The sequence below is a fragment of the Hyla sarda genome, chromosome 3 (genome assembly GCF_029499605.1).
Source record: "Hyla sarda isolate aHylSar1 chromosome 3, aHylSar1.hap1, whole genome shotgun sequence".
NCBI classification, from domain to species: Eukaryota; Metazoa; Chordata; class Amphibia; order Anura; family Hylidae; genus Hyla; species Hyla sarda.
Genome location: NC_079191.1, coordinates 126,038,193 through 126,066,050, shown reverse-complemented (window position 1 = coordinate 126,066,050; position 27,858 = coordinate 126,038,193). Strand labels below are relative to the sequence as shown.

Below are 27,858 nucleotides of genomic sequence, written 5' to 3'. Positions count from 1 at the left end.
GCTAGCCTAAATATTATAAGGTTGTAGTTTATTTTCACATTGGATCAGGCCTTCATATATAGCTCAAAAAAGTAACTAAAGAGGGTGGGTGGGGGGGGGATGTATAGAATTTGTGGAATGATTCCTTTACAAATCCTGTGTGTTCCACTGATACTTTTAAAGGGGTACTGCAGCCAGACCGTGATCAGCTACTTATCCCCTAACCTGTGTATAGGTTAATTCTAGCTGCAGTACCCCTTTAACCACTTCTGGCACTACTCGAGCGATGTGGGAGGAATTGCATACCTGCAGCCAGCATCATGCTTCATCCATTTCAACCCACACGGCGGTGCTCTACCCCAGTGCCAGTTAGCAGAGTTCTTAATCCAATGGCTAAGAAAAGATGGGCGGTACTCACAAAGGTTGATTCTTATTTATATTTTATCTTATTCTTTATTAAAGTAATTATTGTGCATCTAAAACCTGTTTGCTGTTTAATAATGAATGAAGAATCAACCTTGGTGAGTGCCATGTATCTTTTCTTTACTGTACTAAGATAGCATTCTAATCACAGGGACACTGTAACACGACCAGGCCCTGCTTCAGCATACCACTGAGGTTTAGTACAGTATGTAGTGAGGCTGGTAGGTATCTCATACTTGATGATACTGGATACTGATTTCTTGTCAAATGTTACTGTAAATGAGATAAAATATTCATTCTAACCCTTTCCCATACAGATGGCTGTCCCATGCTGCATATCCCTGGATTAACGTTCCCTGTTAAAGAGTATCTCTTGGAGGACGTATATGAAATGGTGAAGTAAGTATGAAGCTAATGGTTTTTGGTACATAATAAGGATTCAACGAAAGATTAGTTGGGAGATTTTTTTTTTTTAAATAATGTCAGATAAAAAATTTTTTCATATTAGTACATATTGGGCATAGATCACATTTTTTGATCACTATTTATTCCACGTGATTTGACCAGAAAACACAATTCTGGTGATTGGTATTTTTTTTTCCTTTTATGCCCTTGAACATGTGTGAGAGTTCTGTCAATAGCAGACGCCATGCAGCTATGTAGGTGTAGCAACAGCCTCATACTGGCATGACAACGAATGTACTGCCAGCAGTCATGCTTAAGCCGGCAGATCCAGACCACTACATCACCAATGACACTTTTCACAGCCATTTAGATGCCGCTGTCAACTTTTCCATCTAAATGGCTAGTAGTCAGCAGCAGAGATCGATTTGCACAGTAGGGAGCGTGGCTTGCATACAAATGAACTCTGCAAGTCAGGCAGAAGCACTGCAGTCAGAGCCTTCTGCCTGTATAATAGTATTTTCTCAGCCTCCCGTTTCTACCCTGGGGTGGTACTCTGTATTTTTCATGCAGGAGTGGGTGCGGCCCAAGTTGAGAGGCAGAACCGGTGTGAGTGCAGAGCTGTGCCCAGTGCATTTTTACGTTGGCCCCTCCCCTCAGCTGTCAGGAAATTTCTGAAAATACAGCGAGGGGGAAGGCAGGGATGGGCAGGACGTGGTTCTGCACCTTCCACTGTCCCTTACACAGCTCCCTACTTGCCCCTCCATCAGGAGGAGGGACGTAGATTCTCACAGCCCCGCTTCTGGATGTAAATTTTGATGCACCTCTCCTCAGGAGGACAGGGATTCTCACAGTCCCGCTTGCACAGACCCCTGGACATAGAGTATCACAGCTGTCAATATCTAGTTCCGGGAGCAAGGCTGTAAAAATCTACGTCCTCCTCCTGTGGGAGGTGCGAGGAGGGAGCTGTGTACTGGGCGAGGGAGGTTCAGAACTGCATCCTGCACAGCTCTGCCTTCCCCCTCCCCTCGCTGTATGTTTGGAAATCTTCGGACAGCTGAGGGGAGGCACTGACGTAAAAATGCACGGGGCGCAGTTCTGCACCTCACACCAGCAGCACCACCCCCTTCCTCTGATCCCAGACACATCGGCTGCCTGTGGGAACCAGTGTCACCCCACTCCTTAGCCCAAATCCCAGCCCCAGCTTGATCTTTGTGCCCTGTCTTCCTGGCATAACCACCATCTGCTCCAGGTGGGGCTTCCCGCTGCTGCCTTTCCATGTGTCACCCCTCTCTGCATTGTTGGGGCTACAATCACTGACTAGACTGGGCTAAGGAGCCTGTCAGCCGCTAAACCAGACAGGGGTGCAAAGCTGAGCCACCCAGGCAAAGCATCTTAGCAGGATCGTAGCCATGTAGGAGGCTGGGAGCAGATGAGCAACAAACTGCAACTTCAAGCATGTTCTGACACAGCCCAGGCAATGCAGCTGACCCAAATCAAAACTAAGGCAAAATATGGGGCTTGTTTCAAGAATTAACACAGTCTTACCACTCAGTGCTAGCAAGGTACTCGTACTGCAAATAAGACGTTTTAGTGCTCAGCAGACATGGCAGACAAATGTAATACAAAAAGCAGCAATAAGATATGAATAACTCACAGAGGTGTATAGAAAGACCAAAGTATTGGAAACAGGTAATAAACAGCTCAACCTTGATCTTTCCAAGGATTAGACTAAAAGGGTCAAGCTTACAGATCAGTCATCTATAGAAAGAAAACAAAGCTGCAGGACTGTCACAAATGACGTGGATGTTTTCTTATGTTTCAATAGATTTTCTCCCAAGGATAGTGATTGCAGACCACACTCAAATAGACGTTTTATGCAGGGACGCACGACTTGTCCGGAAAAAGCTGAAAAAGAAGAAATCTATAGAGAACGTTTCCCAGGATTTTTACGACAACTTCAAGGAAAGTAAGTGCAAGTCTTTTTTTTTTTTTAAATCTTTCTTTAACCCCTTAAGGACTGAGAGTGTATCCATATGCCCCCGATTTAGAGTCCTTAAGAACTGAGGACGTATGGGTACACCGTGGGAATTTCGGTCCCCACCGCTATCCGGTCAGTCATTCAGCAGGCATCCCGGGACATCGCCGAGGGGGGTCCTGAGACACCCCACCCATGTCAGTGATCGCCACAAATTGCCGGTCAATTCAGACTCCGGGTCAAACGGGTCTCCGGTGACCCGTAAAATAAGGGGGATCGGGGCTGCCCAAGACACCTCCAATCACCCTGAAGGGATAGGAGTGAGGTGGCAGGGGTGCCACCCCTGCTATTGGTCGATAAGAAGCAACCAACTAATAGCAGATCGGGAGGGGGGGGGGTGGTGTGTTTAAGTTCGGTTCCCCCATTCTGCCCACCCACAGTAGTTCGGGCAGAACGGGGGAACCGATGGTGACCAGCGCCGGAGGTCACTTACCATCGGTGGCGACGATCGCCGTGTGGTGATGACGTGCGGCTGGCTCCCTACTGCAGAGTACGGAAGCCGGTGAGTTGCCTAGCAACACCTGGAGGGCTACAGTTTGAGTATACAAAAAAAGAAGATTGCAGCATCACACTTGGTAAAAAATGGAGGCTCTTAGCGCACCTTTTGATCAAAACGTGTCCTTCCATCCACCACGCGGAGGTGGCCTCATTTAGGATTGGACCCTAACACAAATTCTGATCCTAACACTCATAACCACTCACCTCTGTTGGGCATATAGCCTCTGACTAGGTGACATGCTGGATTCATTAACAATTTAAAACATCTCCTGTGAAAAAGGGGGAGGGGGGTGCACAGCTAAAGAGGGTGCCATTCCCCCTGAGTTGTACAAACAAGCATAATTTAATAAGGGGTGCAGTTAGCATTTACGCCCCACATGTTTCTGACAGATTTTTGGAACAGTGGTCTGAGAAAATGGAAAATTGTATTTTTTATTTGCCCAGCCCTCTGTTCCAAAGATCTGTCAAATGCCAGTGGGGTGTAAATGCGCACTGCACCCCATATTAAATTCTGTGAGGGGTGTAGTTTCCAAAATGGGGTCACATGTATGGGGGGTCCACTGTTCTGGCACCACGGGGGGGCTTTGTAAACGCACATGGCCCCCGACTTCCATTCCAACAAATTCTCTCTCCAAAAGCCTAATGGCGCTCCTTCTCTTCTGAGCATTGTAGTGCGGCAGCAGAGCACTTGACGTCCACACATGGGGTATTTACATACTCAGAAGAATTGGGGTTATAAATTTTGGGGGGTATTTTCTCCTATTGCCCCTTGTAAAAAATTTAAAATTTAGGGAAAAACATAATTTCTCTATCGGCTCCATTGGGTGACACAGACCATGGTATATGCTGCTGTCTCTAGGAGGCTTTACACTGTGGCAACAAGAAAAGTCGGCTCCTCCAAGCAGGGTATACCCGCCCACAGGCACCTGAGATAATCAGTTTTAGCTTAGTGTCTAAGGAGGGTGGACATGTTCTGGAGTTCTCTCCAGACCAGGTCTTATGTTTTATTATTTTCCTAGATTTAGGGATGTGTTAGATTTTTTTATTCCGTTTTCTTTCCTGTTTTCAGGTGGGGACTCAGGAACTGTTTCCCCATTGCAATTAAGGGGGCAGGCATCTTGGATGTACTGTTAACCCCCTCTCGCCAACGGTCAGCGCCTGGGGTTGTACCTCATGGATCCGGGTCCCCCTACCTCCCTGTTTGCCTCGCTTTGAGCTTGGCTTGCTGCAGGTGACAATGCTGGCTGAAGACTTCATAGGAAGACTTCATGAGGTAAGTTCTTCTGACTCTTCTGAGTATTTCCCCCCCCCCCCTTTTTTTCCTGGTGCGGATTTGCAACCTCTAGAGACCCTCAGTTTTTGGCCCACTTTTACTGAGGGTTGGGCTGGACAGGGGTTATTCTTTATTACTTGGGTGAGCAGTGAAATGTGTGGGGCACAGTTTCTCACTGGCCACTTATGTGTGGGGCACAGTTTATCTCACTTGGCCACTTATGTGCTCTGGCCTCTTATATGTGGGGCACAGTTTATTACACACTTGTGTGTGGGACACAGTTATTAATGCGGCTCCCTTCGGCAGCCGCGCCGTAACTTTTTATTCTCTGCGGGCCCACATTGCGCCCGTCTTACTTTCACTTTCGGCAGCGGCGGCTGCCGGCGGCGTCTTCGCCCGTTCCGTTCCCCGCAAGCGCATATGCATTCGCATGTGCGCTCGGAGCAGGAAGCGGGCGCCATTAATATTTCTCTTTGTTCTTCGGCGGCCAGTGCGCTTTAACTCCGCCCATCAGGCCGCCGGAGCTTCTGCATGGTGCGAACTGGCCACCAATCAGCGCTGTGTGCGCGCATATGGGTGGCAGGGGCCAATCAGTCAGATGCCCTGCTCCTAGCACGCCCCTCTCTTGCCATTGGCCGGCATTTCTCTCCTCTCTGACTGACCTAGAGCGGAGTCTTCCTCACATCAGCTGCCCTGGGGACACAGACTTGGGTGAGAGTTATTTTTTACTATGTCCGTACCCAGAACTGTTCCTCCCTCTAAACAGTTACCTGGAGTGTTAGCCACTCATTACATCTGTAAAAGCTGCAACTAAAATTGTCAGGCTCTGCTGAACCACTTGTTCTGCCTGCTCCACTGCTCCCCCAGACCCCCCTCTATTCTACCCCGGTTGTCTTCCAGACCTGGTGGGTTCGACCGCCCCTCCAGCCTGGGTTCTCTCCCTCCCCCAGTCTATATCCGATTTGGCTCAGATCTCCCGTTATGTGGTGACTGCATTGGAGAGGCCCTCCCGGCCCTCCGGAGGGTCCCACTCTCCCCCTATACTGACGCTCTCGCAGTGTCATGGTGTTTTTCATTTGACTCATCATCCGAGTCTTCTGGCAGGCAGGCTCCCCTTACAGGCATCGCCCCGTTACACCACCCTGTAGCAAGCGTCACTCCCCTAGAGGACGCTCCCATGGTCGCCGCTCGGGCTCTCCAGACCCGCGTACCTGGTCAGTCTCCCCCTCTTCCAGGGCCGCTTCACACGTTCCCATTCACCTGGAGAACTTGTGGATGAAGTTCCGAGTCGGCCTCTGTTTCAGAGGACAGCACGGATATGTCGGACATGGTGCACCTATTGGTCTCGGCCATAAGAGACACCTTCCATCTAGAAGACCCAGGAACTTCGGATGTGGCTCCAGAAGTTTCCTTTTATCGTGCCCAATCTCCAGGGCTGCCTCACATCGTTCTCATCCATCCGGAGGATTTGTGGATGAGGTTTCTGATTCGGCCTCCGACTCAGAGGACCGCACGGATATGCCTGATGTGGTGTACTCATTGGTTTCGGCCATAAGAGACGCCTTCCAGCTAAACGACCCAGGAACTTCGGACGTTGTCCAGAAGTTTCCTCTCATCATGCCCGACCTCTTCCAGGGCTGCCTCATCTCGTTCCCATTCACCTGGAGAACTTGTAGATGAGGTTTCTGATTCGGCCTCCGAATCAAAAGGACGCACGGATGCCTGATGTGGTGTACTCATTGGTTTCGCCAATAAGAGACACCTTCCATCTAAAGGACCCAGGAACTTCGGACGTGGCTCCAGAAGTCTCCTTTTTTCATGGACGACCTCTTGATCAGGGCGACCTCTTGATCAGAGCTCCAGCCAGGGCCCAGAACCTGGAGAATCTTAGTCACAACCTCCAGACCTTGTCTCACTTCGGTTGGATAGTCAGTCGGGACAAGTCCAACCGCTCTCCTGGAGCTCCAGTTTCCATTCCCTTTTGCATGGATGTCCTGGGTCGGTTAGCGGCGGCCGTGGAGGCAGTATCATTTGCCCAGTTTCATCACCGACCTCTTCAACTGGTGATTCTCTTCCGGTTGGATAGGTCTCCATTGTCTCTCGACCGCAAGATCGTTCTCTCTCAACAGTCTTGTCGGTCCCTTCTATGGTGGCTTCGTTTCCCCCCTGTTTTTTTTTTCAGGGGCGCTCCTTCCTGCCCCTCCCTGCCAGTCTGTCGGGCTGGGGAGGTGTTTTCAGGGATCGGCCCGTCTGGGGCCTTGGTCCCCCGATAAGCCCTTTTCCCCTTCAACATGTTGGGCCAAGGGCAATCCTTTCTTTGCTTGCTTCTTGGGAAATTCCCTTCTGGGCGGAACTCAGGTTTCCGGACATCTCCGCTATCTTCATTCCGGACGTCTCTGGGATGTGGTCTTCTCAGCCGATCCTCAGTCGTCCAAGTGGTCCCCACATCCGGAGATGTTTGCAGTGATCTGCAACCCCTGGGGCGCTCCAGGCGTGGACCTCTGCACGTCCAGCCACAACCGAAGCGTTCCTCTCTCTTGGTCGGGCTTTGCCCTACCTTATCGGTTTATTGGTCCGGCTTTGCCCTACCTTGTCTGTTTCCTCCCCTTCCTCTCTTTTCGGGGCAGTGAGGAAACTCTCAGCACAGGGCATTTCCGCCATTCTCGTGGCGCAGCCTGGCCCCGGCGGGTGTGGTACGTCGTCGTGGTCAGGCTCCTGAATGACTTAACGCTGCGCTTTCTCTATCGCCTAGACCTCTTATCTCAGGTCTTCTGTGCCACCCCTATTTACCATCTCTGCTTTGGACGGTGTGGCAGTTGAGACAGCGGTTCTGAGAACCTTTGAGGTTTCTCTTCCCGAGTGGTTCGCACCATGCTTAGGGCACACAAGCCTTCCTCTGCAAGATTTACCACCATACCTGATGGTCTTACTTTCATTGGTGTGAAACTCAGCCTTTTTCTCCGGTGGTGTTTTTCCTTCCCCCGACCCCTTTCACTTTCACTTTCCAGTCGGGGCTGGCCCAAGGGTTGGCTTTCATCCCTGGGAGCGTTTGCTCCACCACTTGGTTGTGGTGAGGGCTGTTCGTACTTGTCTCTGTCACTCTTTCCTTTCGGCATTGTGACTCCCCTAGGTCGTCGTACAGGACAACCTGCTGCTACGGCCACCATTTTTCATTGGATCCGGTCTGCTATTTCGGAAGCTTACCGCTGCAAGGGGAAGATCCCCCCCCCCCCTTCAGGGTTTTGGCTCATTCCACCCGTTTTTCGGGGCTTTCTGGGCACTCCGTTATGTGGCTTCGGCCTCGCAGTTCTGTGAAGCATCCATGTGGTCGTCTTTGCACACTTTCACAAGGTCCTACCAGATTCATACCTTTGCATTAGCTGATGCTCCTCTGGGCCGTAAGGCATTGCAGGCGGCGGTGGTCCAGCCGTCCACCTGACTGATTTCCTTACCCACCCAAGGGACGGCTTTGGTACGTCCCATGGTCTGTGTCCCCCAATGGAGCAGATTGACAACTTTTCGTTAATAATTCTCTAACACCTGTGGGGTGTTAAGGCTCACTGTACTCCTTTTTACGTTCCTTGAGGGGTGTAGTTTCCAAAATAGTATGCCATTTGGGGGGTTTTCTGCTGTTCTGTCACCATAGGGGCTTTCTAAATACGACATGCCCCCCAAAAATAATTTCAGCAAAATTCACTCTCCAAAATCCCATTGTCGCTCCTTCCCTTCTGAGCCCTCTAGTGCACCCACAGAGCACTTTACATCCACCTATGAGGTATTTCCTTACTCAAGAGAAATGGGGTTACACATTTTGGGGGGATTTCTCTCCTTTTACCCCTTGTAAAAATAAAAAAATTAATGGCTCTGCAAGAACATGCAAGTGTAAAAAATGAAGATTTTGATTTTTCTCCTTCACTTTGCTGGTATTCCTGTGAAACACTTAAAGGGTTAACAAACTTTCTGAATGTCATTTTGAATACTTTGAGGGGTGCAATTTTTATAATGGGGTAATTTATGGGCTATTTCTAACATGAAAGCCCCTCAAATCCACTTCAAATATGAATTGGTCCCTGAAAAATTCTGATTTTGAAGTTTTCGTGAAAAATTGGAAAATTGCTGCTGAGCTTTGAAGCCCACTAATGTCTTACAAAAGTAAAAACATGTCAACTTTATGATGCCAACATAAATGAATCTTATTGTTTATGCGAATCAATAAATCATTTATTTGGAATTTCCTTTTTCCTTACAAGCAGAGAACTTCAAAGTTTTTGAAAAAAAGCAAAATTTTCATGAAATTTTGTGATTATTCTCCAAGAAAGGATGCAAGTAACAACAAAAATTTACCACTATGTTAAATTAGAATATGTCACGAAAAAACTGTCTTGGAATCAGAATAAACGGTAAAAGCATCTGAGTTAATAATGAACAAGGAAAGGGCAAAAAAGCACGGACCTCCAGCTGCTCCACTTGAGAGGTGAAAAATACGTAAAACTTGACTTTTAATCCATCAGGTTAAAAACGTAGGATATCCATGGACATACGACACACAAAGAGGAAGAAACCGACGCGTTTCGAGCCTAATCTGGCTCTAGTCGTGCGATGACTAAGAGCCAGATTAGGCTCGAAACGCGTCGGTTTCTTCCTCTTTGTGTGTCGTATGTATGTCCATGGATATCCTACGTTTTTAACCTGATGGATTAAAAGTCAAGTTTTACGTATTTTTCACCTCTCAAGTGGAGCAGCTGGAGGTCCGTGCTTTTTTGCCCATTCCTTGTTCATTCCATTCCGGGACCCGGCCCACTGTTTGCCTGCCCTGCTCTCCGCACTTTACAGGACTTCTGATCTTCCAGCATTGCAGAGTGGTGAGCTGAAATAATTTTTTCCTTTTTCTCAGAGTTATTAATGCTTAAAGTGACAGTGGTCAGAATTGCAAAAAAGGCTCAGTCCTTAAGGGGTTATAAATCTGTTTTGAAAAGCATTCTTTGCTGTATATTTACTATGGTGTCACTTTTTTTTTTTTTTTAAAGGTCTTTATTGCTTCTGCAATTTTTTTTTTTTGTCTTTACTTGTACACAGCCTATATTATTCTGCCCATCAGACTGCCCTTTATTTCCTCTCCCCTCTCTTTCTAGGCTTGGTTCACATCACAATTTTACCATCCAATTAATAGACAGTAAAATCAGACAAAAACTGATTCCCTGAAATCATATACAGTCGTATCCTAAATAATTGTTTGTTATCCGATTTTAAAATTGTATCCAAAAATCAGATCGTAGAAAATTTTAAGCTTTTTCATCTGATTTTTACACTCCTTGTATGTAGTAGGAGGAAGAATCTTGAAATTTCTAGCACTTTCCAGAGTATTCTGAAGTTGTGTAAAAAATAAATAAATAAAAAATTGTGCAAAAAAATCTAATGAAATCACACAGTTCAATACGATATACATAGACCATAATAATCCAAAAATTGGACACTATTTCAATCCAATTTTAAATCTGGGCAAAAATCGGGATCAACCACAATTTCATAAAATCGTGCAAAATTGGATGCGGATCAAAACTGCTGCATGTTTTGGATTTGATTACTGAATGGAAGTCAATGGATACAACTTGGCATACAGTTTTGTACGATTTGAAGGTAAAATATTGTGCGAAAAAGTATGATGGTAAAATTGTGATGTGAACCCATCCTTACACGTGTGAGCTTGCCTCCAAGGACCCCCCTCCCTTTTACTATCTGAGATGGTTTGTAATACTCTCCTCCAGCAATAAAACAGTGGAAGGTATATAGGGGGAGATTTAGCAAAACATGTGCAAAGGAAAAGTTGTCCAGTTGCCCATGGCAACCAATCTGCTTGCTTCTTACATTTTTAACAAGGCCTCTGCAAAATGAAAGAAGCGATCTGATTGGTTGCTATGGGCAACTGGGCAATAAATAAATCTCCCTCATAGTGTCTGCTTTTAATCCATTTACTGGCCATAGTGAAGAACTGCTTTATCCAGAGAGGTTTTCACTAATGGAGATATCCTTTGCTCAAGTCTTGCTCAGAGAAACAGTTTTCCAATAAAGTCAATGATGCGCGAGTTCTCCAGAGCCAGATTTGATCAGTAAGATGTTTGTATCAGGACCATTTTACAATGTACCTGATCTGCACACCCACTGCTTTTACAGCTAAATTGACCAGCCTCTGAACCCCGTAAGACACAGGAAGCAGCCCTCATACGCCCCAAGTCAAGTGCACTGTGTAGAAACAAACTCTAAAAGTTGCAAAATTGCAAGTTGTTTTTTTGCCACACACACACATTTTGTTTTGCTGTAGATTTTGTGGTGAATTGGGTATTGTTATTTAGAATACAATTAAATTTTTAATTTTCTGCAGATATTCTGAAAGTACAATACGTGCCGTACAATATACGGATGATGAAAAGGTTAACCTTGAGCTGATTGTAGAGCTGATCAGGCATATTGTTTTGAAGAGAGAGGTGAGTTCTGTTTTTATTCAGGAAAATTATATATGTTCTGGTCCCCACTGCTCTCAAAAGGACTAGGTGGTTTACCCAGTGCTTGCTCTGTGGACCATAAGTCAATTTTTAATTAGAACTCTGAGACACACACTCAATGTCTTAAAGAGCAGGTCATGGTAATAAAAAGATGTGCGCATCTCCTCTCTTAGTGAGTTATTTCCGTTCCATACAGAAAGCACTGTGTTAATTGGCTAGTCATTTTGAGAGCAGCGGGGTCTGGATCCAGTTTTGTATAAGGGAAACAGATCTGCCCAGTAAGACTGGGAACAGGATAAACCTTGTCATACTGATGCTGGAGCCTTTTCCTGACATGCCTTTTTAACATTTTAAGGACCATGGACGTGTATACACGTCCAGGCAGGATGCACGTTCCGCCATTAGGATGAGTATACACATCCATGGCTCTCCTGGGTGCTGCCCAGTGCACCCACGAGGTCGCGGCAAGGACTCAGCTGTAACACACAGCCGGGACCCTGCTGCACTGCCGGGACCGAAGTAAACATCGGTCCCGGCAGTTTAACCCTTACAGCCGCGGTAGGAAGTGACTGTGGGCTGTAAGTGTTTTGACAGAGGGAGGGAGCTCCCTCTGTCTTCCCTGCAGCACCCCGCAGCGTGATCGCGGGGTGCTGTGTGTGATTCCCGGCGGGCGGGGGCCTGACACGCTGCCGGGACCGAAGAAAATTCTGGTCCCGGCAGTTTAACCCTTACAGCCGTGGTCGGAAGCGACCGCGAGCTGTAAGGAGATTTGAAAGAGGGAGGGGGCTCCCTCTGTCTCTCTCCTGTAGCACTCCGCAACGATCGCGGGGTGCTGCTGGTTACCTGGGCAGCCGAGGGTCTTTACTAGAACCCCCAGGTGTGCCCCTGTTATTGCCTGTCAAGACGTGCCAGAGACAGACAGCATATAACTGCAATGCTTTGGAATACTAAGTATAAAAGTGTAAAAAAAAAAAAAAAAAAAACTGTGTAAAAAAAAGTGTAAAGAAATAAAATAAAAATAAAATTTTCTCGGTCGCTCTTCATTGGGGGACACCTAACTGATGGCTATATGCTCTTGCCACTAGGAGGCGCTGAGACACTAGGAAAAAAAGTCGGCTCCTCCCTGGCAGGATATACCCGCCCACCTGCAGTGAATTAATCAGCTTTATCTAGTGTCATAGGAGGCCAGACATGGTTTTGGGGAGCTCCCCAGACCTTGTCTTTTTTTCTCTTTGTTATTTTCCTAGATAAGGCTTAAAGTTTAGTTTTTCTCTCCTTTTTTATTTTTTCTAGCGTGGGGCGACAGGAGCATGGTGCTGCCTGATCCCCCACATGCGAGTTAGGGGCACGGCGCATTGGATGAGAATGACCCGTTAACCCCTCCTCACCAACAACCAGCGCCTGGCGGTGTACCCTGGGTCCCCCATTCTCCCCTGTTTGCCGTGTCGGCAAAAGGCAGGTGGCACTAGCTGGTCGAAGACTTTGAGGGTGAGTATGTGGCGGTTTAGGTGAGTATATTACCCCCCCCCCCCTCCCCTCGGCGAACGAGCAGGGTATTAGGCCCCTATTCCTGGGGCTGTTTTTGGGGGCCAGGACAGTGAGGAGTTAACCCTTGCAATTTTATTCCTGCAACCTCGGCCTGGGGGGGCTCTTCTGTTTGGCTCGGAAGGGGCAGTGAGCAGACAGCTTTTTTATTTTTACTTAACTTTCAGCCGTCCTGCCGGCTAGAGCCGTCTCCCCTGTGCCGGGTCTGCTATGTGCGCTTCGAGGCACTCAAACTGCGGGGGTTCTGGGGAACCATGGCGGCGCATAGCTCTGCCCTTCTTCTGCCGCCCCAGATTTCCGCGCGAGCCGGGAGGTTAGACAGCTCCTCCTCTCCGGCTCGCTTGCTCTGGGGTCCATGTTTGGGGAGGTATTCCTCACTGCTGCGGCGTCTAGCTCCGCCCCTCCGCCGGCTGGGCTAATTTCCTCTGTGCCGGGTCAGCTATGCGGCCCGGCGGGTGTTCACTCCAGGGTACCCAGCCAGCGGGAGTCAGAAGGAGCATCATGGCGGCGCATTGCTCTGCCCTCTTCTTCCCCGATCAACGTGCTGCTGATGGGTCACAGCCCTGCCCCCCTCCGATTCAGCACACTGCTCGCGTGCTGCTGGAGATTATAGCTCTGCCCTCCCCGCTGTGGGGGTCGGCGGCGGTCTGTTAGCAGTTTTCTGCATCCCGGGGCAGTAGCCGGCAGGTGTCAGTTGTCCCGGTCCATTTCTATCCCCTACCCCGGAGCCGTGCAGCGGCTTGGCAGGCTCTGCTATAGCCGCTGCCGCCCGCTCTAGCGGCATGGGTCCGGCGGGCAGTGCTTTGCAGGGCGCCCTCCACCCCATGCTCTTCTCATATATTGCTTCGTGCGCGCGCAAAAAAAAAAATCATATACAAATATATATACGTTCCCTTCTCCATAGGCTAGGCATATGGTGCTACAGATCCTCACATCCAGCACTGGATCTCCAGGGGGAATGTCCCTGTGTGGGCAGGGCTTAAACCTGATCTCTCTGTGCCAAACAGTGGTCTCGCCTGTCTCTCATCTCATAGACAGAAGAAAAAGCTGGGATCCGTTGGCGCATGCCGCAAGAATGCTCCATCTCGCAGCTGCCGCTCCAGCGGCTGGTACCTCTGGTTCTCTACTAGGGACCCATACCAGTCGGTCAGACAGTGGTCGGCATGGTTTCCTCTGCTGCTTGTCTCACGGGTGATGTATCTGTCTGTGGCTGTAGTTCTGATCCAATGTATCCTACGGACCCGTACCAGTAAGCCAGACAGTGGTCTGCATGTTTTCCTCTGACGCTCATCACATGTCTCACGACTGATGTAGCTATGGTTGCAGTTCCGATACCCCACTGCTGAGTGCGGTATATGGAGAACTGACCCAATATATCCTACGGACCCGTACCAGTAAGCCAGACAGTGGTCTGTATGGTTCCTACATCGCCTGTCAAATATTTCACGGCTGATGTATCTGCGGCTGGAGTTTCGGTACCTCACTTCTGCGCGAAGGGCTGATGGGATGACTAGTTGTCTGTGGATCCATGCCAGTAGGCCAGGCGGTGGTCTGCATGGTTGCCTACACCGCCTGTCATACATCAAAAAGCTGGTGTATCTACATCTGCAGTTCCGGTACCTCACTACTGTGTGAGGCGTCCGACGGAGTGTTCCATTGTCTACTATGGACCATACCAGCATGCCAGACAGTGGTCTGCGTGGTTACCTGCACTGCCTGTCATACGTCAAACGACTGATGTATCTGCGGCGGGAGTTCCGGTACCTCGCTACTGAGCGAGGTGCCAATGTAATGACTCGTCTTCTAGGACCTATACCTGTAAACCAGGTAGTGGTCTGCAGAGTTTTTGCACCACCTGTCATACATCACATGGCCGGTGTATCCGCACCTGGAATTCCGGTACCTCCTTGCTATGCAAGGTTTCAGACGGAATGACTGGCTGTCCCCTAGGGACCCATACCAGTAAGCCAGACTGTGGTCTGCATGGTTTCCTCTGCCGCCTGTCACGCGACTGATGTCTCTGTGGATGCGGCTCCGATGCCCCACTGCCGAGTGTGGTATATGGAGAACTTCCCATGTGTTCTACGGACCCTATGACACGTCTCCTGCGGACCCATACATCATGGTGCCTTGTTGTCTTCCGTGGATCCACGGGATGACTCGTTGTCTTCCGTGGATCCACATCAGTATGCCAGACAGTATTCTGATGGTTGCCTATGCCGCACCATCAATCGAATGCTGTGTCTGGGACTAGAGTTCCGGTACCTCACGAGGTATCGACGAACTGACTTGTTGCCTTCTAAGGGTCCATACCAGTAAGCCAGGCAGTGGTCTGCAGGATTTCCTGCACCACCTGTCACACCTCACACGGCTGGTGTATCTGCGACTGGACTTCGGGTTCCTTGCTACTGTACGGGGTTTCTACGGAATGACTCACTGTCCGCTATGGACCCATACAGTGAACCAGACATGTTTTCTTCTGCCGACTGTCACAGGTCGCACAGCTGATGTTTTTGAGACTGGAGTTCCAGTACCCCCCTGTTGTGTCCCAGCGTGTCCCAAGGACACTACACGGGATGCAGGGATGCATTCCACGGCCTCTCTGCCTCCCTCTTTCTCCTAGGGGGCGGGGTTTCTCAGGCTTCCCCGCCCTTCCTCCTTTGACAAGGAGCCCAGTTATCTTCTGTCTGACTGTCCCCTTTTCTCCGGTTGCCTAGCGGTGTTCTCGGTTAACAGGACTGCTTCTTCTGGGTCACCTGCCATGCATTGTCACCCCGTGGATGGGATTTCAGATTCTCACTGCCATTCTGCAGTTTATACAATGTACCTCATGCTGGCTTACAGGGTTACCTCTTTGGCCAGGTCCCTCTTTGCATGCCTGCTCCTCTGTCTACAGGCTGATATCTCACTCCTCTATGTGTTTCCATATGCAGGTCACGGGGTGGCCACAGTCCCTTTCGCACATAGCAGGACTGTGTCTGCATGGTGTTCTGATCCACCTGGTTACCTCCCCTTTTATGGCGCTGCCGTAGCCGCTGTCCAATGTTCCTCTTCCACGTGCAGTTCTTTGGCGCGTGTATCTGCAGTTTTTTTCGTGTCTGCAGTCTTGGTACCCCATGGCTGTCGTGGGGTACCCAGGTCTGTGTTTCCACATGTGCTAAGACCTCTATGTGAGTGTAGAGCCCACCTTTCCCTTTGTTCGGTGGGGTGGGCCTCGGAGCTTCCGGTGAGTTTGCGCCGCAGTTCTGCAATGGTTGACCGTTTTCTGTTCTGACATGGGGCCTGCTGAAGTGACAGCCAGTTCGGCCCCCCCTTATACCTCCAGGTGTTTCTCCTGGGGTTTTTTGTCCGGGGTTCCTCGGGTTCCCCCTTGTCATTGTCTGAAGTAGCTTTCTACACGTCTTGTATTTTTTGCCCGAATCCTGTGTACAGGATTCTGATTCCTTTTAAGACACAAGGTGGCTCTCCCATACAGCGATGTTTGCCAGGGGCCCTGTCCGCCCAGTACTTATCCCATGGCTGTGGGGCAGCATTTCTCTGCTCTTACTGCACCTGGCATGTTCTGCCACTCCTCTTTCCCCAAGGGGTGTGGGAATCGGGGTGCTTGGCATGGGTCGGTACTTGGGTTTTCCTCTAGACCGCCCTTATTTTCCCTCCTCTGGAGGGATCATTTTATTGAATTTTTTTCCTGCCATCTGGATGGTGCCGTCTCGCTGTTCCCACTATGGATGAAGTATCTGGTGGGGCCCTTGTTTTTTGCTGGGAGCCTTCTACTGAGCCTTTTTCCTGTCTAGGCCTGTGTGCTCGTTGTCCACCTTCGCAGCCTAGCTCTCTTTCTGTTTTCTGGTCATTTCCTGCTGCTCACGCAGTCTTGGCTCTCTCCCCTGTGGGAAGAGTTAGTCCATCCTCCCTGGGAGGAGTGTGTTCTTCCTTCCCTTATGTCTGTGTCAGTTGCACTTCACTGGCACCATAGTCTTCTAGAGTCCTCCTTCCTGTGCCCAGGCACTGTGAATCCCAGCTGGGTTCTCACTTGTTTCTCCATCCGCTCTCGTTCCGGGGGGATGTTTTCTTCAGAGTGCTCTGGTCCACTCGGACCACTGGGGTCTATTGACTATTTGGTCCCCTTGGCTTGCACTCTGTTCTGGGAAGCTGTGTCATGCCTTCCTTTCAGGTGGCTCCTCCGGTCTCCTGGGCCTTGGTGTTGGTTCCGGTCTTAGGCTTTGGTAGTGATCCGGCCAAGACTCTTTCTGTTCTGCTCCTTTGCTTCTTCATGGAAGTTTGTCGCCCGGACGCTTTGGTCTGCGGCTATTCAGGTCCTTGCTCTCATGCTCCGGACCTCTCTGTTGCGGAAGTCCGTCTTCCTTTTTTCCTTGGTTTCTTGTCTCTCTAAATGACCCAAGTGTCTTGGGTCTATCCGGAGGAAGACCCTTCCTTGGCGTCCTAGTTCATCTCCTTGGACGTAAGGTCTTCCAGGAGCTCAGTTTCTGGGCCTAGGTGGGCTCGTCCGCAGGCCTTGTGGAATCGTGAGTTCAGACTCAGGACTGATTCCTTTTCTCTGGTGGTTGTTTTTTCCCACCCTAGGGGACTGCTTTGGTATGTCCCATCAGTTAGGTATCCCCCAATGAAGAATTTTTTGTACTCAACGTAAAATCTCTTTCTCGTAGCCTTCATTTTTTACTCTTTTTTTCCGGACTGTTAATTTACGGTTCTTTGGTTGTTATCCGGGTTTCCTTTCTAGGGTCCTTTGGACATTTTTCCTTGTTGGCTTCTCCTACTGCTTTGTGACAAAACTGATTAATTCACTGCAGGTGGGCGGGTATATCCTGCCAGGGAGGAGCCGACTTTTTTTTCCTAGTGTCAGCGCCTCCTAGTGGCAAGAGCATATACCCATCAGTTAGGTGTCCCCCAATGAAGGCTACGAGAAATAGATTTTACGGTGAGTACAAAAAAAATCTCCTTATTAAATAAATATAATGAAAAATAAAAATGCATAATGTTTAGGATCAAATGGCGCACATCCGCAGCATATTACATGCTGTGGATGCCCCCAGCAGTCACAACAATGAGCGCCCTTCTGCGGCTGGGTAGCTTTGTGTGTCCACTCATAGCCGCGGATTTCCCGCCAGCAGTCATGATCAGACACATTGAGCTACCCAGCCACAGCAGTGATCTCGCCCTTGCGCTGCGATGGGGCATCCATGGTGTGAAATAAGCTGCGGATGTGCTCTATGTGACCCTACACTGCGTCCTGTTCATACTGCGTTTCAGCAGTATGTTACAGCCATGGGTCACTACTAACCGACCAGGGACCGATCAGAGCGGTCCCTGGTCCACAAATACACTTATAGGGTGCGGTATTGTTCTGCCAGCTCCGATCCTTTGCAGGCATGGCATGGGGCAGGGTCTATAATTCATATAATAATGCTCTGAAAGCCAAAAGGGCTCCTCTCCTTCTTGGTCCTACCAGGCGGTCAGGCAACCAGATACTGCCTAAGTAGGGGTACTGCCCAGCCCGTGACCAACAGGGTGATAAAATATGGGTCGCATTTCCTCCATTTCAAAAGCAACTTACCAAAATGATGTCCCACAAACAAAGAATTTGTGGGAAAAAAAGGCTAATTTCTATTTTTTTTCCCACTGTCTTTGAAATAATTCTAGCCACACAATAAGGGCTCAACGTACTCACTTTTGCAGTGAATACTTTAGGGGGCGTAGTTTTGAAAATGGGGTCACTTCTGGGGGTGCAGTATTGTTCTGACAGCTAGAATGCTTTGCAAGATGAAGTGCGGCCTATAATTTGTATAATGATATCCTGAAAGCCAAATGGGGCTCCTCTCCTTTTGGGTCCCACCATGTGGCCATGCAACCAAATATGGCCTAAGCGGGGGTATTACCAAACACGGGACGAACAGCGTAATAAAGTATTCACCTAGACCAAAAGTGAGTACTTTGAGTCCTTTTTGTGTGGCTGGAATGGTTACAAAGTCAGTGAAAAAATGTTACATTTCTTTTTTTTCCCCACAAATGCATTACTTGTGGGACATATTTTTTGTACATCTGAAAAGTAGAAAATGCGCATTTTCTACTTTTCAGATGTACAAAAAATATGTCCCACAAATAATGCATTTGTGGGGAAAAAAAAGAAATTTAACATTTTTCCACTGACTTTGTAACCATTCCAGCCACACAAAAAGGACTCAAAGTACTCACTTTTGGTCTAGGTGAATACTTTAGGGGGTGTAGTTTCCAAAATGGGGTCACTTGTGGGGGTTCTGTATGGTTCTGTCAGCTAAAACCCTTTGCAAGCATGAAGTGTGGCCTATAATCCATTCGGCCTAAAATTATGCCCTGAAAGCCAAATAGCGTTCCTCTCCTTCTGGGTCCTACCATGTAGCCAAGGAACCAAATATGGCCTAAGTGGGGGTATTTCCAAACATGGGCCGAGCAGCTTAATAAAATATAGGGTGCATTTCTTTCAATATCAGAAGCAATGTACAAAAGATATGTCCCACAAATGATGCATTTGTGAAAAAAAGCAAATTTCTAATTTTTAACACTGACTTTGTAATAATGCCAAAAAATTATGGTGTTAAAATACTCACTCTACCCCCTAGCGAATACCTTAAGGGGTCTAATTTTTAGAATGGGGTCATTTGGAGGGGGGGGGGTCCTTTGTTCTACCACCTTCAAATTTCTGCAAACCTTGCATAGCACATAAAAAAAAATTTACTTTTAAAATTTTCAAAATTTCAAGTTCATTTAAAATGTTAATTAAAAACAAAAGAAATGCTTTCAAAATAAAGTAGACATCTGAAAGTATATGTTTCATAAACTATTTGGTCAGAAAGTATAAATATTTGCAACCTATTAGTGTTAAAATAGTGAAAAATCTTTATTTATTTTTTTAATTGCATGATTTTTTGCATTGTAAAAAAAAAAATCTGCCTATATTTACTGTCAGAATTATCGTGATTTGGCAAAATGTTACCAGAGTTATTCTCTAATAAAGTCAAACATCCCCGATTTAAAAAACAGGCCTGGTCTTTCAAGGGCATACAGGTTTACTTGTGTTGGTCCTTAAGGGGTTAAAAAGACTGGGATCGTTGAGTATAGTAGGGGTAGAGGAAGCGGCGCTTTTGTGGTTGAGGTTGATTCTACAACTGGAATCCTATGATAGGGGGTAACCTATAATGGTGGGGCATCACCTTAAAATAAAATAGGAATCTCATTGGAAAGCAGATGGGTAGCCTACACTTGGTGGCAGCTTTTTTTTAGTTTACTTATGCATCATGTTTAAAAAAAAAAAAAAAAAGCCACACTCCTAAGCTGTAGCTGATGCAATGCAATACCAAACAGATTGCTGAATAGAGATAAAACTTGGTCCATCAAATGGTATATATTTGTGTTTACATTGAAAGCACATGTAAAATGTATGCCAAACATGGTGTCAAAGTGAAGAATGTAATCCTAGCTAAACAATTATCGAGCATTGTTGCTTGTGAAGCCCAAGTCTTGTTTTCGGGCAGTAAGTGCCATATACTTGTCATGTTCTCCTGCACCTTCTTATGCCATCAGGCTTTGCCCATTTTTGCAACTATTTTCTCTTTCATATATAGGGGGAGATTTATCAAAACCTGTCCGGAGAAAAAGTTGCCCATAGCAACCAATCGGATCACTTCTTTCATTTTGCAGGGGCCTTGTTGAAAATGAAAGAAGCAAGCTGATTGGTTGCTATGGGCAACTGGGCAACTTTTCCTGTGGACAGGTTTTGATAAATCTCCCCCATAATGTCAATAGTCTTGATAAAAGGTCCTATCCTGTTTTGTGTATTTCAGGATGGGGCAATCTTGGTTTTCCTTCCAGGCTGGGATACTATTAGTACACTAAATGACTTGCTGATGTCGCAGGTCATGTTTCAGTCAGGTAAGTAGATATTTGGTGTTTATGATTTAAAGGAAGCACATTTTAAAGATACCATTCTGTATAACATTCTGATTTTTTTTTTTTTTTTTTTTTTTTACAGACCGGTTTATTATTATCCCTTTGCATTCATTGATGCCAACTGTAAACCAGACCCAGGTAGGTTATTCAACTGAGTGCCAATGAAATGGCCTCTTACAATCTTGAACGCTGTTTTAGTTACTTGTATTCAATCTGTTAATAGACCTAATATTGCATTATTTTAATATTTTATGCTTGGTATTTGATAGTGTTGTATGGATTAGCCATAGTGGTCTAATGTTCAGCCATAAAAAGAGCTGGCTCTTACACACTTTGCAAAACTCCCCTTGACCTTTAAGGGGTACTCCAGTGCTTAGACATCTTATCCCCTATCCAAAGGATAGGGGATAAGTTGCCTGATCACGGGGGTCCCGCCGCTGGGGACCCCAGTGATCTTGCACTCAGCACCCCAGTTAAAATCAGCCCCCGGAGCGTGTTCACGCTTCGGGGACTGATTTTAACTGGGGTGCTGCGTACAAGATCACGGGGGTCCCCAGCGGCGGGACCCCCGTGATCAGACATCTTTTGGATAGGAGATCAGGCATCCTTTGTATAGGGGATAAGATGTCTATGCACCGGAGTACCCCTTTAATGAAAGTTGGGTAAACAGGGTAACAATGCAGACTACACTGCTATCCTGCTTACACAACTTTATTAAAGTTAATGGAAGATGCGCAAACAGTGTGAAACAGCAATTTTTTTGGCTTTCCAACCACCTTTGGCAGCTGCAAGCAGGCCAGTGGGGGCAGGGGAACCCTCATTCTTGATGTAGGTGGAGGTCCAGATGTCCTGTTGATATGCTACACATGACCCAGATGAGAATACCCCTTTAATAATGAACCACCATATTGTTTGTTGGGAAAAGTGTATTGTGTAACACAAATAGCACAACTAAAAAGGACAATTTTTTTAGGTTTTCAAGACCCCTCCTCCTGGCGTTCGGAAAATTGTAATAGCAACCAACATTGCGGAGACAAGGTAAGTAGAAATATTTGTAATGTAACCTTCCTGATAATTCCTTTATGGTTTTGTCTTTTAACTTTTAGGAAGAATACACTTTTTTTTTTTTTTTCCCAACCTTCTTGTTCGCATATTTATCATCAATTAGCCATAATATATATATATATATATATATAAAAAAAATGGAGGTTCTCCTCATGCCTTAAAACAGCTGATCCATGGAAGTATAGACTCCACAAGACCCAATGAGGTGTCCTGTTGTATCTTTAACAGCAGATGCGTTAAGTCCTGTAATGTGTAGGTGCAGCCTCCATGGATCAGACCAGTTTTTTCTTTTTTTTTTTTTTTCTTTTAGCACATTACAGAGGAGATCCACTAAATGGTCATGTTCCACAAAGCATTCCTAAACATTTTTTTGCAATGTGGGGGGCATATTATCATACTAAGAGAGACCATTTCCATCAAGGAAAACGGACACAAAAAATGTCTACTTTCCCTTCACCAGTGTTTAGTTAGTTGTAGTGTGTCAAAGTAGCATCCAACACCAAATATTTCCCTGCAGGACATCACCCTACCTCCCCTGGCTTGCCTTCCTCCCAAAGTGTATCCTGGTGTCAACTCTTTACCCGTTAAGTAATATACACAAACTCAGCCATGCACATGATTTGAAAGAAAACCTGATTTATTAGACCGGATCACCTCAAGTTCTGATGCTCACATGTGCATTGTAGGACCTTTTGGTAGTAGACAGGGGTCAGCATGGGCATTCTAACCAGGCTATGGCTACATAGCCTCATATGCTGCAAGTGGTTGTGATTTTTATTATTTTTCAACAATTTGTGCTAAACTATTCCTTTGTGGGATTGGCCCACATGGGCTTTTCTTTGTTTCCCATGTGCATGAATATAACTTGGGCACCTATGACTCTGTTGCCCTTCATTGTATGACCTTTCTTGGAACATTTTTAATACATACTAACCACTTCATACCAGAAACACCCCACACGATCTGCCATTTTGGGGATTCTCTGATCCAGTTGTCTAGTCATGGCAGTTTGACCTGGCTCAGATGTTACATTTTACTGTTTTTCCTGTTTCTAGCACATCAATGTTAGAAACTGACTGTTTACTTGCTGGCATTGAAAAGTACCATTGAGAGCCCTCATATAATAAATTGTATATTTACTTTACCTGTTGGTGGTTTTACTGTTATGGCTGATCAGTGTATATATTATAAAAAACAATAGTGCATATATACATACACTTTTGTAATACCATTTATAAAGTTATTGTGATATTTTCTTTGCCTTTTTTTCCTTCTTCTTTCTGGCTCTGTTCAGAAACCTTCTGGGTCACATGAACACCCTAGAGAGAAATGGGGAGTGGCAGAATGTGCTCCATATCACACTAGAAAGAAATTGCCTTTGTATTGACTGATTTAAGCTTTGTGATAATGTTATGTCCCTCTGTATTTTAGTATTACTATAGATGACGTAGTTCATGTCATAGATGGAGGCAAATTAAAGGAGACAAACTATGACACAAACAATAATATTCGCACCATGACGGCAGAGTGGGTTAGCCATGCAAATGCCAAGCAGAGGAAAGGACGTGCTGGCAGGTAAAGTTATTGTGGCTTGTACTGTGTCTTTTAATGCGGTCTTATGCAAAAGAGACTGAGACCTTCACTCAATATGTTTTTTTTGTTTTGTTTTTTAAGAGACCGGTACCTATTAAATAAAGTTCCTATTTAGTTAGATTTTTTTGCATGAACAGATCTTAAAAATGTACATTGTTTACACCATGGTCTTGGTGTTTGAGGTAGGCGACAGTTGTCACAGGCCAGCAGCACCTTCAGAAAGGCACCCAGAGGGTAAGGGGATTATGTAGGGGAAGACTGAGGGGCTAAGAGGCAGGAAAAGAGAAAGTGGTAGTAGTATTGGTTGCTAGGCTGCACCCCCAACAACCGACAAATCGATAATTGAAATAGTTGACAACGATTTCCATGATTGATTTTTATCCATTGATAATTGCAGCCCTACAATTTATTGTCCTCATTTATTTGAGCTCATTTATTTGAGTAAATGTAAGGCTGGGTTCACACTACTGAATTTCCACTTTTTTTCATTTGGAAATACCTGTTCCGCAGAATCTGTTTTCTGGCAGTAGAATTCTGCTGCACAGTGCACACTACCCAATTTCACTGTCAGATATTTTGCTGCCGAAATTCAGACAGCAAAAGATCTCGCTCATTCTTTAGCTGGAATCCACATGAAAGACATTGCAGTCTATGGGGCATGAAGTTTCTCAGCAGAAAGATTTAGAATCTGTCTGATTCTTTAGGAACCTTTAAAAGTTACTTATCACAACTAACTGGCAGCAGGATAAGTGAAAACTGGCTGGGCATTCTCATAGCCTGGGACTTAGCCTTACATGACATGCAGCAGACATATAAATGATCAGTTTACATGTATCTTGCCACCAGATGGTTGTTAGGTACCTTTTTAAGTATTCGGTGGGCCTTTACAAATTTTTAGTACATTCTTATAATATTTTCTTGCAGAGTTAAACCAGGATACTGCTACCATCTATACAATAGACTGAGAGACAGTCTGCTGGACGAATACCAGCTGCCAGAAATTGTAAGGACACCGCTGGAAGAACTCTGCCTTCAAATCAAGGTATAACCATTAGGTTTAACCATGACCTGTTGTGTTTTGCATTAAGTTTTTGGCTTCCGACATTTGACAGTTTTTTTTTTTTTTATTAGATCCTGAAACTTGGAGGTATTGCCTCTTTCCTTCAAAAAGTAATGGACTCTCCGACAAGGGAAGCAATAATCCTAGCAATAACTCATCTTATGGAAATGGTATGTACTGAGACTGAGTTAAACAGCCATCAACTGTGTTCTCTTTACTACTGGAACTTTCTGAGAAACATGTCGTGTCTGTGAAGGGTATGCATTGACTTGTTATGAATTTAGGACTGAAGTATAGACCATTATGCATGGAGCTCATATCTGCACCACTGTACAAATAGAAAGCTGGGCACCTAGAATCTAGCTTAAATCAAAGATTTTGGAAAGCTATGCTTAATACCTGCTAATAAACATTTAGCAGAATTGAGGTTCTGACCCCTATTGCCTCTTAATTTTTTGCTTATGTGTCTTTTCCGGGACTAAAAATAAAAGGGGGTTAAACATGAAGATAAATAGTTATAAACTATTGCATTATGTAAAATTAACCCCTTCCAACTCCAGGACATATGCATATGTCCCAGTTGCTGACATGTTAGCGCAACTGGACGTATGCATACGTCCTGGCGATATCCTTCTCAGTGCTGCAGGAGATCGCCGGTGGGACTCGGCTGTCAATCACACATGGATCCTGGCACAGCTGCCGAGACCGGGATCGCGCTGGTCTTGGCAGCATTTACCCTTTAGATGCTGTCATCATTCCTAATCCCGTGATGCGATCGTGGAATCCTGTTGGTTGCCATGGCAGCAGGAGGCCAATTGATGGCATCCTGTCTGCCTAGTATGGCTGGATTGCACAGGTTGCATGTCAGCGTGATACTGACAGTTATACTGTGCTGCAGTACAGATGTACTCCATCATAGTATAACCTGTAAAAATAAGTTTTTTTCAATAAATTAATAAAGTGTAAAAGAAAATAACATAAATGCTCATTTCCCAATAAAACCCTATATTATCACCAAAAAACAAACGCCCAAGCCTATACATAATGGGTATTGCCACGTTCGTAATGGCATTATCAATAAAACGATAATGTTATTTATCCCGCAAGTGAATGCCGTAAAAAAACAACAACAATTTGCAAAAATTGCTCATTTTGGTCCAAAACTTGGAGTTTAAGATCAAAAGGTAGCATGTAGTGTAAAAATGGTACTAATAAAAAGTACAGCTTGTCCCGCAAAAAAAAAAAAAAAAAGCCCTCACATAATGGCGTTGAACAAAAAATAAAAAAGTTGTGGCTGTCAGATCATGGCAAAACGTAAAAGGGGGGGGGGGAGAATGAATTTTGTTGTGAAAGGAAAAATAACATGAAAAGCTATATAAATTTGGTATTGCCACGATCGTACCAACCCACAGAATATAAATAACATAATTTTTACCGTACAGTGAAGGCCATAAAAAAATGTAAAAAAGCGAGAAATTTTCCAATTTCTTTTATTTATCGATTACCACTTAAAGAGACACATGTCAAATTTTAAAAATTAGGCACAGTTATTAGGGTAAAAACAGACTGCGTCCTTAAGGGGTTAAACATATTTGCAAATACAAGTTATTTATCAGAAACCAACTGCTAATGAAAGGCGGCCCTACCAGTAAAGTCTGGGTGCTCTCTTGGTTTTTGCTTGTTGCCGTGGGATACATCTTGTAGGCAGTCTGCTTTTCTGTTCAGGCATTGCCAGTTGTTCAGTGAATATACAGCCAGATAGACTGCAGCATATATAGCTGCTGCAAAGTTCTATCAGAGCCTTCTAGAAGTACATCCATTACTGTAATAAGTTTGTATGAGGGAGTCTGGCTGGATATTTACTGGCCAGGATGAGGTAACTATACCTCATATATTATGTACGGCTATAGCTTCCATATTACAGTCTGTAACACTAAATCCACTAGGCAGGGGAGGAGGGAGGAAGGATATTATTCATTTTAATAACACTGTACACTCTGGGAAAAGAAAAGAGATAACTGTACCATTAAAAGGATTACATTCTCCTCATGGATGACTCTGTGCATGACATAAATGAGCATCTGCACTAATGACTGCTGGGAAATGAAGATCATGTGACAGTCAGAAGCTCCGCCCACCACACAGATTTTCCAGATTTTCATGAAAAGTGGAATGGATAAAAACAAAGGCAGGGGTTGGGAAATAAGTTCATGCATTGTATTATTTTTCAGAGTCAGACATTTAATTTATATTTAAAGTGTATCATGGTAAAACCCCTTGACTGGTGAAGTAAATAACTTCTGTGTTTTTGACCTAGAATGCCCTTAACAAACGGGAGGAATTGACACCACTTGGCTTTCATTTGGCACGCTTGCCTGTTGAGCCACATATTGGAAAGATGATCCTCTTTGGTGCTCTGTTTTGTTGTTTGGATCCAGTCTTGACAATTGCAGCGAGTTTGAGCTTTAAAGACCCATTTGTTATTCCTTTGGTAAGTTCTTATCTTTTTTTTTTTTTTATTAGCCGTTTATAATGAGCCTTGACCATTAGGCAGATAGGACACTCTATTTCAGGCTGTTGTGTTTGCTACTGTTTACCTCAATAGGCTGAGCTGCAGTACCAGACTACCAGACAAAAAGTCACAGGGGGTTATTTGTGCTTTTAAAAAATCGTGTTGGATAAGTATCTCAGTTCAGACACCCCCACTGATCAGCTGTTGGAACTGTCAATGGCGGTGCATGGTTATGCAGCATTACCCTGTTCACTAAAATTAAGTTCCTCGCATCAGTGCTACTAATAGTACAATGAGTGCAAGGACGATTGCTGGTAAATAACAAAAAGGTTGAGTTGCTTGCACAAGCACCAGGGCCTGACGATCTAACATTGATGGTTCATCCAAAGGAGCGGTGCTATTGTATTAGCATGCCTTTTTAGCTGTAGCAGTCATTTTCCTCAGACATTGATTGGCTTAGCAGATACTTCATGCATGATAAGAAAGCAGGAAGAACTGTTATCCAGAACTATCAGGACAGACACAGCAAGGGCATTGCCACATCCCTTACGCAGTTTTATGTTTCTACTATATGGGGTGGATGTACCTTTGTGTAATCTTTATTCATGTAACGTCTTGGAATAGCTCTTTATTGTTCGAGTTTAGTCTGTATATATGGTTTATTGACGGATTTTTATCTCTTTCTTTAAGGGAAAGGAGAAATTGGCAGATGCGAAAAGAAAGGAGTTGTCAAAGAATACCAAAAGTGACCATTTGACTATCCTCAATGCATTTCGGGTGAGTGGTTGATTAAGGGAACTCATTATTTACTGTATATTGCCAATTCTCCTTTTGTTTGGGCTGCACACATCTTAGATCTCTTATTTCCAACAACAGCATTTCTTGGGACCTACAGCAGCTAGACTTGGGGGGGGGGAGGGGCGGTAATGGGGTGTTGGTCCTACTGATGTGGAGTATTATTATTATTGTTGTTGTTTATTTTATTTACAAACTTGGCAGTACTTTTTTTTTTTTATGACAAAGACCATG

The 27,858-nt window shown here is 45.7% G+C and overlaps 1 protein-coding gene across 2 annotated transcripts in view; it reads left to right on the top strand.

The window, feature by feature from the left end:
* The window catches only part of DHX36 (DEAH-box helicase 36), a 72,631-nt gene that overhangs the window by 22,037 nt on the left and 22,736 nt on the right, over window positions 1-27,858 (top strand). For both annotated transcript variants that reach the window (XR_008891113.1, XM_056564995.1), the window contains exons 9-19: window positions 720-801; window positions 2,633-2,773; window positions 10,993-11,095; window positions 20,494-20,581; window positions 20,682-20,737; window positions 21,573-21,637; window positions 23,096-23,239; window positions 24,182-24,299; window positions 24,389-24,487; window positions 26,635-26,808; window positions 27,520-27,606. Coding sequence is in view for 1 of the 2 variants with exons in the window: in XM_056564995.1 (XP_056420970.1) it covers window positions 720-801; window positions 2,633-2,773; window positions 10,993-11,095; window positions 20,494-20,581; window positions 20,682-20,737; window positions 21,573-21,637; window positions 23,096-23,239; window positions 24,182-24,299; window positions 24,389-24,487; window positions 26,635-26,808; window positions 27,520-27,606 (1,157 nt within the window). In the remaining variant the exon portion in view is untranslated. The remainder of the gene's footprint in view (window positions 1-719; window positions 802-2,632; window positions 2,774-10,992; window positions 11,096-20,493; window positions 20,582-20,681; window positions 20,738-21,572; window positions 21,638-23,095; window positions 23,240-24,181; window positions 24,300-24,388; window positions 24,488-26,634; window positions 26,809-27,519; window positions 27,607-27,858) is intronic.